The 13,575-nt window shown below is 36.5% G+C and overlaps 1 protein-coding gene across 3 annotated transcripts in view; it reads left to right on the plus strand.

Annotated features, from left to right (window-relative positions):
- Window positions 1-13,575, plus strand: part of PRDM5 (PR/SET domain 5) — a 161,170-nt gene that overhangs the window by 85,563 nt on the left and 62,032 nt on the right. For all 3 annotated transcript variants that reach the window (XM_074341504.1, XM_074341506.1, XM_074341503.1), the window contains 2 exons: window positions 7,764-7,857; window positions 11,620-11,780. In XM_074341504.1, coding sequence (XP_074197605.1) covers window positions 7,764-7,857; window positions 11,620-11,780 — 255 coding nt within the window. The remainder of the gene's footprint in view (window positions 1-7,763; window positions 7,858-11,619; window positions 11,781-13,575) is intronic.

Raw genomic sequence — 13,575 nt, forward strand, 5'->3', positions numbered from 1 at the left:
AACCATAATATATGGCATAAATTTTACATAATAAAAAAATTTTTGACAGATTCTAAGGAAGGTGCCAAATTGTAGACTGAAAGACAGAAGCTCAGTAATTCCATCACAGCCACGTTTTCCTTCAGCTTTGCGTCAGAGTTTTCTTCCTCAGGTGTGCCGTGGGTGAAGTAGCGGGTGGTTCATTTAAGGTGGTGTATTATCCGGAATTACCTACTTTTGTGTCCTAGAAGCACATTCACCATGATGAGATCCTCACATTGTTGACTGAAAAGAAGTGCACAACCTAAAAGTTGAGAGTTAACTTTTATTCAGCAGACATTTTCTGAAGACGTAACCCGGGGTGTCCGCTCAGATCACTCTGAGGGACTGCTCTGAAGAGGCAGGGGAGGAGCCAGGATATATAGGAGTTTTGCCACAAAGACCAGGTAGTCAGAACGTCAAAAGATTACAGTTAATTAAAGAAAAACAGATATCTCCAGTTGAAGAATTTAGCACTTTTCTATGTATGGGAAGGTGCAAAAGTCTAGGCTCATTGAAATCATTCCTTTGATACGCACTGAGCTATCTAAGGCCAGTGTCCCCAGTGTCCTGTTCATTCCCCTCCTGAGTTCCCTCAGGGTGCACAGTGTGGGTGGCAGCAGAGGCCAGGCTGTCTGCTTGTCTGCATCCTGAGTTCCCTCTGCCGAGGGTGGTGGTAATGGTAATGGCTGGTGACTTGATCGCCACAGCATCCTTTGTGTACTGATAAGGCTGGCAATATTTTTCATTCACAACACTAAGAGAGACATGCAGGAATCGAACCTGACAGAAGGAAACAACAGGTACAGACGTTTCTCTGAAGCTTATGTTGCTAATGGCAAATTACTTACCTTATTTAAATTACTTTCCTCAGACGGAAGTTGAGACGGCACTATACATTTTCCAACATAAGCCCCTTATTTCCTGTACGAGATAGACAGTGAGATTTGAAGATAGATGCTGGACTTTTATTCATAGCACCTATTGACATTGTGCTTTGAATGTGGCAGATGTTTCCTGAGTGAATACAAATCCACGAGAAGATTATCCCAAATAAAGAAGATACAATATTCTCAGTTAAGAAGTAGTTGTAGCGTGAGAAGTGATTTCTTTAGATCTCTGTTTGCAGTATGCATTGTAGTGCTCTGACCTTTCTGTGCACCCTCTCTCTTGACTTTATGAGCATATTAGTTGATCTGGTGATACACTGAAAAATCATTGTCGTATTCCTTCTGCCCTGAGCTTATCAACTCGAGATATTTAAGAACTCTTTAAACTTTAATTTGAAGATACTGCACTGTTGTAATTTTCAGAACCCTTTCCTGGCTCTGAGATAAGTAACTGACGTGTAGCCCACTTACTGCCAAATCGGTGATCCCCCTTTATTCTCTGACTTTAATATAGGAACCTCCCTCCCAGCTTTATTCCATGTCCTCCACTCCCCCAACCCCCAAATAGTCATCGAAGAGTGGTCAGCTAAAGACTGTACCCTGGTGTTTGCCTGAGCTGCATGCACATTGCTTGTTGCTCTTCAGAGTTTTCTTCTTCCAGGTTCCTGTGGGCACAGGGCCTTGTCTCCCAAATCCCTAGCCTCTGATTCTTGCCTGTGCCTTAAAGCTGCAGACTGGCTCTTACCTCCAGAGTTCGCCTTTGTGTGGAGTATTGCCTTTGTTCTCCACTCTGCTCTTTCCCAGCCCCCCCTCGCCCCCCGCCCAGCACAGGGGTTTGAGCTCACCTCGCTTGACCTGCCTGCACACCCATAACCTTCTTAAAACCACAAAGGAACATGTTGGAAGAGAGGAAGGTGACATTTCTTTATTTCTTAATTTAATTAAAAAATTTTTTTTGCCTTTTTTTCTGTGTAGTAGACATCTTATTAAATAAATCCCTAAAATCATACATGAATCCGTGGGTAATCAATTACGCAGCTTAGGTTAGCATCCCCTGGCCCCAGCCGCCTTCCCTTCTCTGACCCACCATATTTCCAGTCCCCTCCCCAGTGGGTAGCTTTCTGGGTGTCCCCAGATCTATTAAAAACTGTACAGATATTTGTACAAATAATTTGTTAATTATTGCTACATCTACTGCTATATTCAAAGGCCAGGGACCCTAAAAACTGGAGGATAGTTTGTAGACTGAGTAGAATTTACTTTTTATCCTCCGTATAATGCCTTTGACATACTTTAAGTCGCTGTAACAGGTTGGAGTAGGGAAGATTGATAAGGCAAGAGTTGGAGGTGGTTGGGTGGCAGAGTTGGGAAGGTGACCATTGGAATGGGAAAGAGACAATGTGAGAAGAGATTCCCAAGTGTCAGGTTGGATGGGAGTGTGCACAGGAAGCCTGCACTGTACGAGGCACCCCCGTCATCACCTGTGAATCCTCGGAAACTTTCACACTCCACACTAAGGTTTTTGTGTAAGGGGAAGTTCTTTTGGGTGGAGCATCGATAAAAGGTTTTAGCTGCCCATTGGGGCAATAAGTCTAATTAAATGTAAATGGTTTTATGACATAGATGTCATTCAGGAACTTACTTCTTTGCCTTAACATCATAACTTGGAGAGCTTTTTCAGGTAGATTCATACAGTTACTCACTTTTCATAACCATCATTATTGTGATAACATCAGTGAACATCTTTTTACATAAAACTGACTTTGCCAGGAGTATTTATGCAAACAGATCTTGTATGGAATTCATGGGTCAGATATTAATTTATTTTAAGTTTTGATTACTCCTACCCAACTGCTTTCTGAAAAAGCTCAATTTTCACTTAGCAGTGATGGAAGTGCCTCTTTATCTGTGCCCTCACTATCATTTGATTCTATCAGCCTTTTTTTTTTTCAGTCTGAGAATTGATATTTCATTGCATTTTAGCAATCGCGGGTGAACTTCTACTCTTCTCATGTTTAATTTTCATTTACATTTCTTATGAGAAATGCCTGTAGGTGCTCTGTGTCCTTTCTCCACTGGCCTCTTTATGGCTTCTCATTGATTTCTAGGTGTTCTATAAATATTATGAATATTAATTTGTTTTAGTTTCTAATATTTGTTCTCATCTATCAACTTTCATCTTTGGAATAAAGAAGTTTTACATTTTTACGTTTTTAAGTATGACATGGATTATGTGTTGTATGACTTCTGAGTATTTACAGCTTCTGAGCTTTATGCCTTACTTAGAAAACTTTCTTATTCCAAGATTGTGGAAATCCTCATCAATTCTTTTAAAAGTTATATTTGTTTCCTTTTTATTGGTATTTTAATCCATCAATAATTTATTTTTAGGTATGGAATGAAATATTGATTCATAACCACTGCTATCACATTGTTAAAAACCTCTCATATAAATCTATTTTTGGACTCCATTTTGTTCCTTTTAATCTCTGTTCTTTTGCAATATCATACTATTTTAATAATTGCAGTTTAACGTGTTTCAATATCTGTTAGACAAGGGCTCCTTTGTAGTTTTCCTTCTTCAAAATTCTTTTATGTGGTGTTTTAGGAAGAGTAACATTAATAAGCAGATGCTTATCACTGCTTCCTTTTTGTCTTCTTGGAAATCAGTGTCATATATTAAAAAGCAGCTCCTCTTCACAAAAATTCTTCTGATAAGCACTTGCTCTTGTGAGTGATTTGGTTCAGAAATGTTTTGTTCTTTCCCCTTTTGGGTAGACAAGGCAGGAAATAAAAACAGCTCATTTTCCTCCATAATCATTAAATTAATTCTCCACTACCAGTATGTTACTTTTTCATGTATTAAAACATGTTATTTAGTATAACATGGAGCTTCGGCCCTTAACCCTTTCATTTTTATTCTACCTGAAGTTCTGCCAAGCTTGATTGACTCAGCCCATAGGATCTATGAGAAGATTAAGTAAGAGGGTTGAAAAAAAACCAAGCTCAGTTAGGTTAGCCATAGCCAGAAAATATGGTGATGGCTTGTTACACTCAGAGAAGGCAAAAAACTTTGAAAAGTAAACTCTGAAATTCATAGAACATAGCAAACGGGGGCAATTTAGTGTGAGGGCAGGAAGAATACTTATGTGAACCCTCAATATTACGGGGTAATGAATTTTAAGTGATGTCAACAGTGTTAGTTTGTGGCAGCTAAGTTAATTGAATGGAAAAGTATTATGTTTTTGAAAAAGAGACATCCTTCTCTCTCATATAACAATTTGTATCGTACTAGAAAATGCTGCAAACCTGAACCAGTGAGAATTAGAGATGTACAAATGAGAACTGTATGTGATAATTAAAATACGCTGAAGTGCAGTATTTTCAGTAAAAAACAGGGTTTGAACCTAATATCCATATTGGGTGTTGTATATTTAAAATTAGAAAGTGATTCTAAACTCAGATCTTTTGACTTTGGTTTGCATCTGTATTATGTTGAAAATAGGCTAGTTTAGTTTTTATGAGGGTTTCAACTGAGAATATGTGGTTGGTGGTTTTAAATACACACACAACGTGCATATACATTTTACTTTCTATCTTTGTATCATCTACCTATCTATCTTTCATGACCAAATATTTGGAATCTTACCCGCATCCTGTTTCTTATTATCTGTTAATTTCTGAGGATTTATACTATAAGAAAACAATTTCCTGTTGAAGGACTGGTATTAATTTTTAGAGAGAGTAATTTTTGATAGGACTAGGATTGGTCCGTTCTTGCTTATTTGTCTGTTTGTACTATAAGAATCTGCACTCATTTCTCTTTGGATGACCCATAAAGTTCAGTGCAAGATTACCAATTTATTTAGCTATCTTGCCTAGCAAACAAGTTATCCACTAGAGGAGTAGGTATAGCTGCTATGATTTGTTCCATATGAATGATAAAAATCAGGATGCCTTCTTTTATGCAGAAAATTCTGCTTTACTATTATTGTGATGTGCCTGAAAACTGTATCTTCATGAGTGAAGCCACAGGTGTCTGTTATCTGGCAGTTTGTGAAGGGACATGGTTGCTGTTTCCAGATATTCAAACAGCTTCATTATGGAAGAGAGAATAAACTTGTTCTCTATGGCTCTAGACTAGCTGTAATAAATATTGGCCATGTGGAAGCAGAACTTTCAAATTACTGGTTGAATCAGCTGATGTGTTCCAAACAATGTTTGCTAGGGGCACCCTTGGTTAGAAATATAAGATGCTGTCTCTCAGCAGTATTGTAGAGGGGAAATATCCCTGCGTTGGGAATCTAAATTGCCACCTTCCAAGGAAGACTTCATCTCTTCTCTTAGCAAATTCCCTTTGCTTTGATCACGGTATACAGTTGGCCCTTTGTGTCTGCAGGTGCCATATCCACAGACTCAACCAACTGAATGTAAAGTATTTGGAAAAAAATTCCAGGGAGTGCCAAAAAGCAAAACTTGAATTGCTGTGCACTGGCAACCATTTACGTTGTATTAGGTACTGTAACAATTTAGAGATGATTTAAAGTATATGGGAGGATGTGCATAGGTTGTATGCAGGTACTATGCCATTTTATATAAGGGACTTGGGCGTCCTTGGATTTTGGTCCATGGATATGGAGGGAAGAGTGTGCCTAAGGCTGTGGGGACGTCTCTGAGTTTCTTTCCTCAGAGACGCGCACCTGCTCCCCTGCTTATGTCAGATCTTCCCTCAAGTGTCACTTCTCACCCAGAATTTCCTTGACACCTTTTAAAATTGCTGCCCTGTTCTCTGAAACATTTGCTGTCCCCTTTCCCTACTTTATTTTTCTCTGTAGCATGTATCTCCTACTTACTGTTTGTTAATTTGTCCTTTCTCCACCAGTATAAGAGCTCCATGATAGTGGGGACTTTTGTCTTTTTCTTTTTTTTTTTTTTTAACTGCTATATACTCAGCATGTAAAATAGGACTGGCATGCAGTGGCATGAAGTGCATATCATAGACTTGGCACAAAACAAATAATGAATGAAATTTTAAGAGAGCTATTTGGAGGAGAGTCCTTTTGCCCCCTTTTTGGAGTTTTTACATTTTCTTATTAATTTGCTATAACTCTTTATATTAACAATTTTAAACTTTTGGTTGACGTTGTAACTATTGTCTTTTACACCAAACGTTTTTGTCTTGCAGTTTTAAATTTAATCCTTTCCCTTACCTGAATTCCTGGGTTTCTGGAATCCTTAGAAGCCTTTTAGTAAATAACAGTAAAAATTATTTAAATATTCACTCGTATTTTCTTCTACTATATTTAGTGTCTTACTCTTCACATTTGAAAAAACATCTGAATAGAAATGATTTTCAAAAATTAAAAAAAAAATTTAAATTTCAAAAAATTTTATTGATGTTAAGGGGTGAAGAATAGACACAACTTCATTTTTTCTGAATGTCTATACAGTTGCTTCACAACCATTTACTAAATAATCCACTGTTCCGCTCCCAATTTGAAATGCCATATTTTCCTATATTAAATGTTCATATATCTTATGTAATGAAAGAAACCTGCTTTTTGTTCTATTTCATGGATATATTTATTCCCAGCTAAATAGCAATTTGAATATCTGTAGTTTATCCTGAGTTTTAAATATTTGTTCCTCCCATCCTTTTAATATGTTTTTACAGTTGAAAACAGGCATGATAATCCCTTTTCACTAACATTATGTTAATAGGTAATGTTTGTACCTTTAATATTATAATGTTCATTAATCAGGTATAAATCTATATGCTGTGAATAAAGTGACCTTTCCTTAAATTATTCCCTTATTTTTATATCACAGATATCATAAAAAGCCATCAATTATGTGATTTGCTTTATTGCAATAAGAAAACATAGTTCCGTTTTCTATATTTTAGCATTTGTGAGCATTATTTTCTTACCATCGGGTAGAATAGAATTTTATTTTCTTATTTAGGCAAAATGGGTTAATACTGATGTGTAATGGAAAATAGGTGAAGTGAATAAGCTGGGGTTTTGTTGTTGTTGTTGTTGTTTTGTTGTTTTTGTTTTTGACTTTCAGATCTAGCAGGTGGTTTTCTGTTGTTGCTGGTTTACGCATTTATTTTTGTCTGTCATGTGATTAATCATGCTTGCTGCATCTATGCTGTTTGACATTTGGCAAGTTACTGAAACTTTTTGAGCCTTAGTTTTCTTATCTATAAAATGGGGACAACCGTAGTATTTTATTTATCAAATTGCTGTTAGAATGAAGTGAAATAATTCATGTAAAGTGTTTAACCTAGCATTTGACATACAATAAATATTTAATGAATGTTATCCAGAATTAATATAACACGAGTAAATACTCTAGTTTGATTTAGGGGAAGAGCAGCACCTAGGATTAAAAATGACTTGAAATTATTCAGTCAAGTTGAAATAGAAAGGATGGAAACAATCTCCCTTATACCAGTGTCCTTTATCTGTGTGGAGAATGTTGTACCAGCATCATTAAAGTCTTTGTCCAGTGATAAAGAAGGTTTAATCTTTAGAGCAATTACGTATCATTTCACTCGGCAAAGTAGATCCTGAGACATCTTAGTGTGTATTGAGATGAGCATTTGAGATTATAGGAACGATTTTCTTTACTATGTATCAAGTTAATTATTCATGTGAGATGTTAAAAAGACAGTTGTTTTTCTCCGGTGAACACAGCATATTTGTGTTTCCAAGTTTATGGGGAATAATGTCACCAGAAGAAATGGGATAGTGTCCACCTTCCTGTCTTTCCTCGTTCACATCAGGCTCCAGTTGTAATGACCAGTTGATTCTAGAGCCTCCTGACTCCGACCGTGTCTTTCATCTGCAGACCCACTCTGAAGAGAGGCCCTTCCAGTGTGAGGAGTGTAAAGCTTTGTTCCGGACCCCATTTTCTTTGCAGAGACACCTGCTCATCCATAACAGTAAGTCACAGTCTGGGCAGTTGAGGACCAAAGGAGTTACCTCACACTGCGTTCTTAGAACCTTTGTGAATGTAGCCGTCATAGAAGCAGACCTGTAAGTAGTTATGTCATCTGCTTTTAAACTTAAAAAGGACTGATAACTGCCTTTCACCTTTTCTTCCTTTATCCTTGCTTTATTTTCCCACAGTAAGATTCATCATTTTATTTAATTTTTTCCCACTATTTCAAGATTGTGTATGAAAACATGTCATGTCAATAAAGTATCCTTGAAATTTGTTCTGAAACAGACATTTTTGTTTCCTTTTAAATGTAATGATTAAGGAAACAAATCTGACTCTTTAAAACATGCAGATATCTGGCATGACTTTATTAGCTCACAGACTTTTAAAACTGGGAAGGATCAGAGTTACTGTGTAATTTAACCTCTTAATTTGAGGGGAATTGAGAAAACTGAGACTCAGAGAAGCATAGTGACACACTCAGGGTTGCACAGCACTAGGGGTAGCCCCCATGCCTCTAATGGTCAGGTGCTTCTCCTGCTTACTACACTGCCTCTGAGTTCTTACTTCGTCTGGCAAGGGCATTTTTTTTTTTTTTTTTTTTTGGGCAGGGGAAATAAGTTATTCACATAAATACAATGAAAGTCTGTCTAGTGGTTACACTCAGAGCTCCTTTTAGAATACTACAATTTATAGCTGTATTGCTGAAGGAGGTCACTTTATTTCAGAGAAGAAAGTGTTATGGCCAAGTGGGGTTTTAAAGTGGGTTCTGTGTTCAGATGTTGAAGTTACCAGAGATTTACTACATTACTGTATCTAAAATTAAATTAAAATGGTATAACATAGATAATATTTATATGCTTGCTTTTAATTCGAGTTGTTTTTTCAGTGGAACATCCTCTAACATGAAGTTTCTACAGCTGATTAAATTTTTAATATTTCTGAGGAGCACAGAGCAATTAATCAGTCTTGACATTTGATTGTACAGATAGGCTAGCATCTTGGAAGAGATTTTCTCTGGTCAAGTCAAAGTATTTGAAATACAACATAATAAAGATGTTGAAGTCTCTCTGTTTATCGAGTGGTAATGATTGTGATAAAATGCCTCTTTGCTTAGAAGAAAGACAGTGCTGTGATCTCAGCCATTCTCTGCTCGCCTTACAGCTCTGGAGAAGTTGTTAGCACTACTTTACATTTTCCTTATAAAGAACATCTGTGTATTTAAGAAATAAAATATGTCATGTAACAGCAGGAATTTCCATCCCATTTCACTATCATTTGATTGATAAAAATAACTATTATGAGATGAAGGGATTTTAGAACAGGGATTTAGACAAGGGAACCTCATTCATACCATTAAGACTTACGTGGCTAAACTTGATCTGATGCTCAGGGAATTTTTTTTTTTTTTTTTTTTTTTGCACAGATGAAATTTTATTTTTAATAGCAGCAAGGAGTTTTTAATAGAAAGAATTGAATACTTTTGATTTCAGCTTATTGTTTGTCATCAACTTGAGACGTAGGATTGAAGTGACCAGGTGTAGACTGTGCTTGTGCGTTCTGTGTTTAATATAATGCTGATCACCACTTCAGTCAGAGACTTTATAAAGCTGCATCAAGATATTTAGCTAGGAAAGTCACCTTGGTAATGGAGTAAGTAAATGCCTTACTTAAGGTAAACATCAGTTAAGGCTAGTGAGCTAAAAGGATGGCAAAACCAAAGTGGTGCAAATGGAAAGGACAGAGAGTAGGTCTTGTCTTATACAATATAGAAACAAAAACCTTTTTAATTTCAAAACATGAAGTTTGTTTTAGAGACTTAACATCAGCATTCTCGCTCAAAATATGAAGAATAAGATGTCATAATTATTTTGGAAATCATTTTTATTATCTAATCCACTGAAAACCAAAAGGTAAGTTAGTAGCTAGCTTCTTGGCTTTAAGAAAGGGGAAAATCCTGGTAAATTTAAGGTAAAGAAATCTGATAAAAATCAGGTAAAATCTAGTATCAGAATTTTAAAATTCTGATAAAAGTTAAAACAAAGAAATCTGGAAATTAAAATATGGAAGAAGAACGGCATGGACTCCCTTGGTATAGCTTGATGAGATTTCTGTACAAGAACCAATATTTTGATTCACCTGATGATTTAATGGAAATACATTGATAGGAGCAGTCTTAGAGTATTTTTTTTTCCAGTGCTTGAATAGATTTGGTATTACTAGCATTTACAATCTTTTATCAATTGTCCTTTTACTCTCACTGGGTATATATTTTATACAAATAAAATTTTAAATAAATCTGAAAAGATACATAAAGCAAACCAGGTGACAACAGTAACACCCTGCAACAAACATGCACAAAGGCTGCACGTAAACACAGCTCTCAGAATCGACACAGTTCCTGCCCTGTTTGGGGGTGACTTTGTTTCAAGCGTCAAATTTCAACAACTCAACAACTTCCTTAGAGACTTTAAGAGACTTTAAATTAAAAGCTATACTTCTGTTTGAAAAGACAAAGGGAGGGTAATTTGCCTTTGCCTTTTTTGTTCTTTCTCGTTGTCCTTCCTTCCTTAAAATTGGTATGGAGAAATAATAAGATCTTCACATTTTTAAATTCATACTAGTGAAAACGGAGGGAAGTTAGAAGAGCTTGGTTGAAATTGAGGTGTTCTCTTATTCAGACGTAGGAAGTTATCTGCAGATTTTGTCTCATAGTGGGTATAATATGTGAATCTGTGCTATTGCAATTTTTCTCTAGAAAGAGGAAATATCTGCAAATACTAGTCTATCTTTATACAGACTACATGTGTGTTACAACTTCCTAGGAGATAATCACTATTTTCTAATTGTGCACATTGTTAGCTTAAAATGTATTTAAAATGGACCACTAAACTTTAGACATAGCACGATATGAAAGTTTTAAAAATATCATAAACTCCTTAAACACAGCTTCTGGAGTTCCTTTCCTGCAAGCATAAGCTGTTGAACAAGAAGAGGAAAACTTTCCCAGGTCCCCAGGGGATCTAGGGTAGAAAAGGGTAATAGCACTCTGGATCCCTCTGCCCCAATCCAGATTCCTCTCTGAAAGGCAACTCCCACACTGTCTGAGAGCCTGGAAGTTGAACCCCTTCTCCAGCCATTTCACAGCAGACCAAGGACTGATTGGAGAGCCTCCAGTCCGAGGTCCTGAGATAGTGCTGAGGAAGGAAGGCGTATTGTAGGCTGCTCCTGTCCCGGGATGAAGGGCCCACTCTGACATATGCCTTCAGGGGCATCCCTCCAGCTTGCTGCCTGTGACCCAGTTCTGCTTGTGTCCCTGAAGGCCGGGGAGAGAGTGGGGGGTTTGAAGGGAGTTTAGGAGAGACCCCAAAGGCAGCTCACTCTGCTGGACAGAAGCCTTTTGTCACAAGTATCTACTTACCACAAATCCAAACCCCTGCCCTAGAAATACGTACTTTTAAAGAAAGTTCATGGTACCTTTAGAAAAGTAGCTAATTCAATCCTCACATTTTCCAGCTAAGGACACTGAGGGTCTAAGATGGTTAGAAGACTCCCCCACCTCCTTGCCTTCACACAGAGAATTAGCAAATATGGAACTGAAAATGTGTTGGAAAAATGACCTTTAATGGTTATGATAAATTGAGCTGTGAACACGCTAACTACTTTTTGGAGAAAACAACACTGAATCTGGTACTCATGAGGGGGTTTAATAGCACCCTGCTGTGTGTCTGTGTTTCTCTTATTTGACTTTTTCATTTCTAAGGTGAGAGGACTTTCAAGTGTCATCACTGTGATGCTACCTTTAAAAGGAAGGATACCTTAAATGTTCATGTCCAGGTGGTCCATGAAAGACACAAGAAGTACAGATGTGAGCTGTGTAATAAAGCGTTTGTTACACCTTCAGTGCTTAGAAGTCACAAGAAGGTAAGTAGAAACCTTCCTCGAATTTGACTGGATTACATATTTAATGTCAACAGGCATGTATGTTAATTAGCATGTGATAATCAATTTTATCAAAATATTTACTCAAAATGACAAATAAGGAACGCATGATTGATACATTCAGCAAATGTCTGTTTTCTTCATTTTACCAGAAGAGTCATATTTATCATATAAAAGCAGACCTAGATCTGGGTCTGGACTCCACATGGTCCGAAGCTATGCCTATAGATGGGTCATACAAAGTACCTGATGGGAGCTTCTCGATTTTTACACATTTTTTTGTTAACATAGGTTTCTTTTGAAAGATATTGAGTAGAGCTTGAATAGTTTTATTTTTCAAAGCTAGTTCTGATATTTATTGACAGGTTGTTAGACTGAGCTCTTGTAGGAGCCGAGTGGTCCTTCTTCATCTTGCATGAACCTAGGGAAACCTAGAACCTAGAACCTAGGGAAGTTCCTGCCCAGCTCAAATACAATGATGTTCTTACTGATGGTGATTTGGAGATTATCTTATTTATGTTATGCTAATTGGCTCAAGCAAATCAACAGTTTATTTTTATTTGTTGATTAAATACATTTTAAGTGTATCTTTAAAATAGCAAAATTGATATTATAAGAAAAGCAATTTAAAGTTTTAACATTGACCTTAGAAATGAGTGTGAAGTGTGGTAGTTTTCTGCTGCTCGGTGTGCCCCGTAAGTATTCAATGTGAAGTGACTCCCATGTCATGATTTTAATTTTGGTACCTGTCCTTAATACAGCTGTTTCAAAGGGACTGAGAAGAGTAAATTTCTTTTCCTGTATCTTTAATGCTCAGTAATAGTGATATGGTCTTCTCTTTTCAAATCTCTGAATAGTTTAGTCTTTCAACTTTCTTTTCTTGGATTACTTTTTTGCATGAATTTAGTACGCTTTTGTTGCATTTTAATCACTGAGTGAAAAGTATAGTGTGTTTTCAAGAGAGATACATTTATTTGTCTGCAATAACAGATTGTCATAGACTACATTCTGGAGTATATTGTTCATTTTTGTCTCATTCATTTACCCAATATCATTTTCACAGTGATCTGTTTCCATGCTTTCTTATCCAAATTTAAGAAATTTTAGTATTATACTTTCAGTGTTTTTTAATATCAACTAATCAAATTCTGTACCTAATAATAAGATATGTTTTTGAGTTAAGCCAAAAGGAACACTTTTATTTTTTTCATTAATGTTGCCTTAATGCCTTTTATTTTGAACCTTATACCACTGAAGGGTAAGCAACGGAGGTCTTGTAAGCAAACGATGAAATATTTATGTAGCAGCAAGAAATGCTGTGGGTTTTATAAAGATATTACAAATAAATTGGAAGTTGGCTGTTTGGAATAATCCAGTGTTGTAATAATAGATGTGTACAATTTCTAAACAACCTTACATTAATCAAGAAAGAATTGCCATATTTTGTCCCTTCTGTCAGGGAAGAAGAACACAGGTCTGTTATACGTTAAAAATGTTACACCATTTCCTTTAAATTGAACCATAATGTGGACCATGGGAGTAGCAGCTCTTGCTGAGGTATAAAGAATGTATAGCTGTTTTGTGTAAGGACTTGTAGTGAAAATGGAAAGTTAAGTGCCTGCCAAATGTAGAATCAAGGAAATGTCTGTTGTAGACAGTGTCATTGGCTAAGGTGGACACTGATTAGACTGTATTCCTCACACTTGAGTTAATATAAATCATTTCCAAGGGGAAAACAATCTAAAGGACACTGATGTTGGGTAAGGTATTTCGTTTG

This window comes from Camelus bactrianus, chromosome 2, assembly GCF_048773025.1.
Source record: "Camelus bactrianus isolate YW-2024 breed Bactrian camel chromosome 2, ASM4877302v1, whole genome shotgun sequence".
In the NCBI taxonomy this organism is placed as follows: domain Eukaryota; kingdom Metazoa; phylum Chordata; class Mammalia; order Artiodactyla; family Camelidae; genus Camelus; species Camelus bactrianus.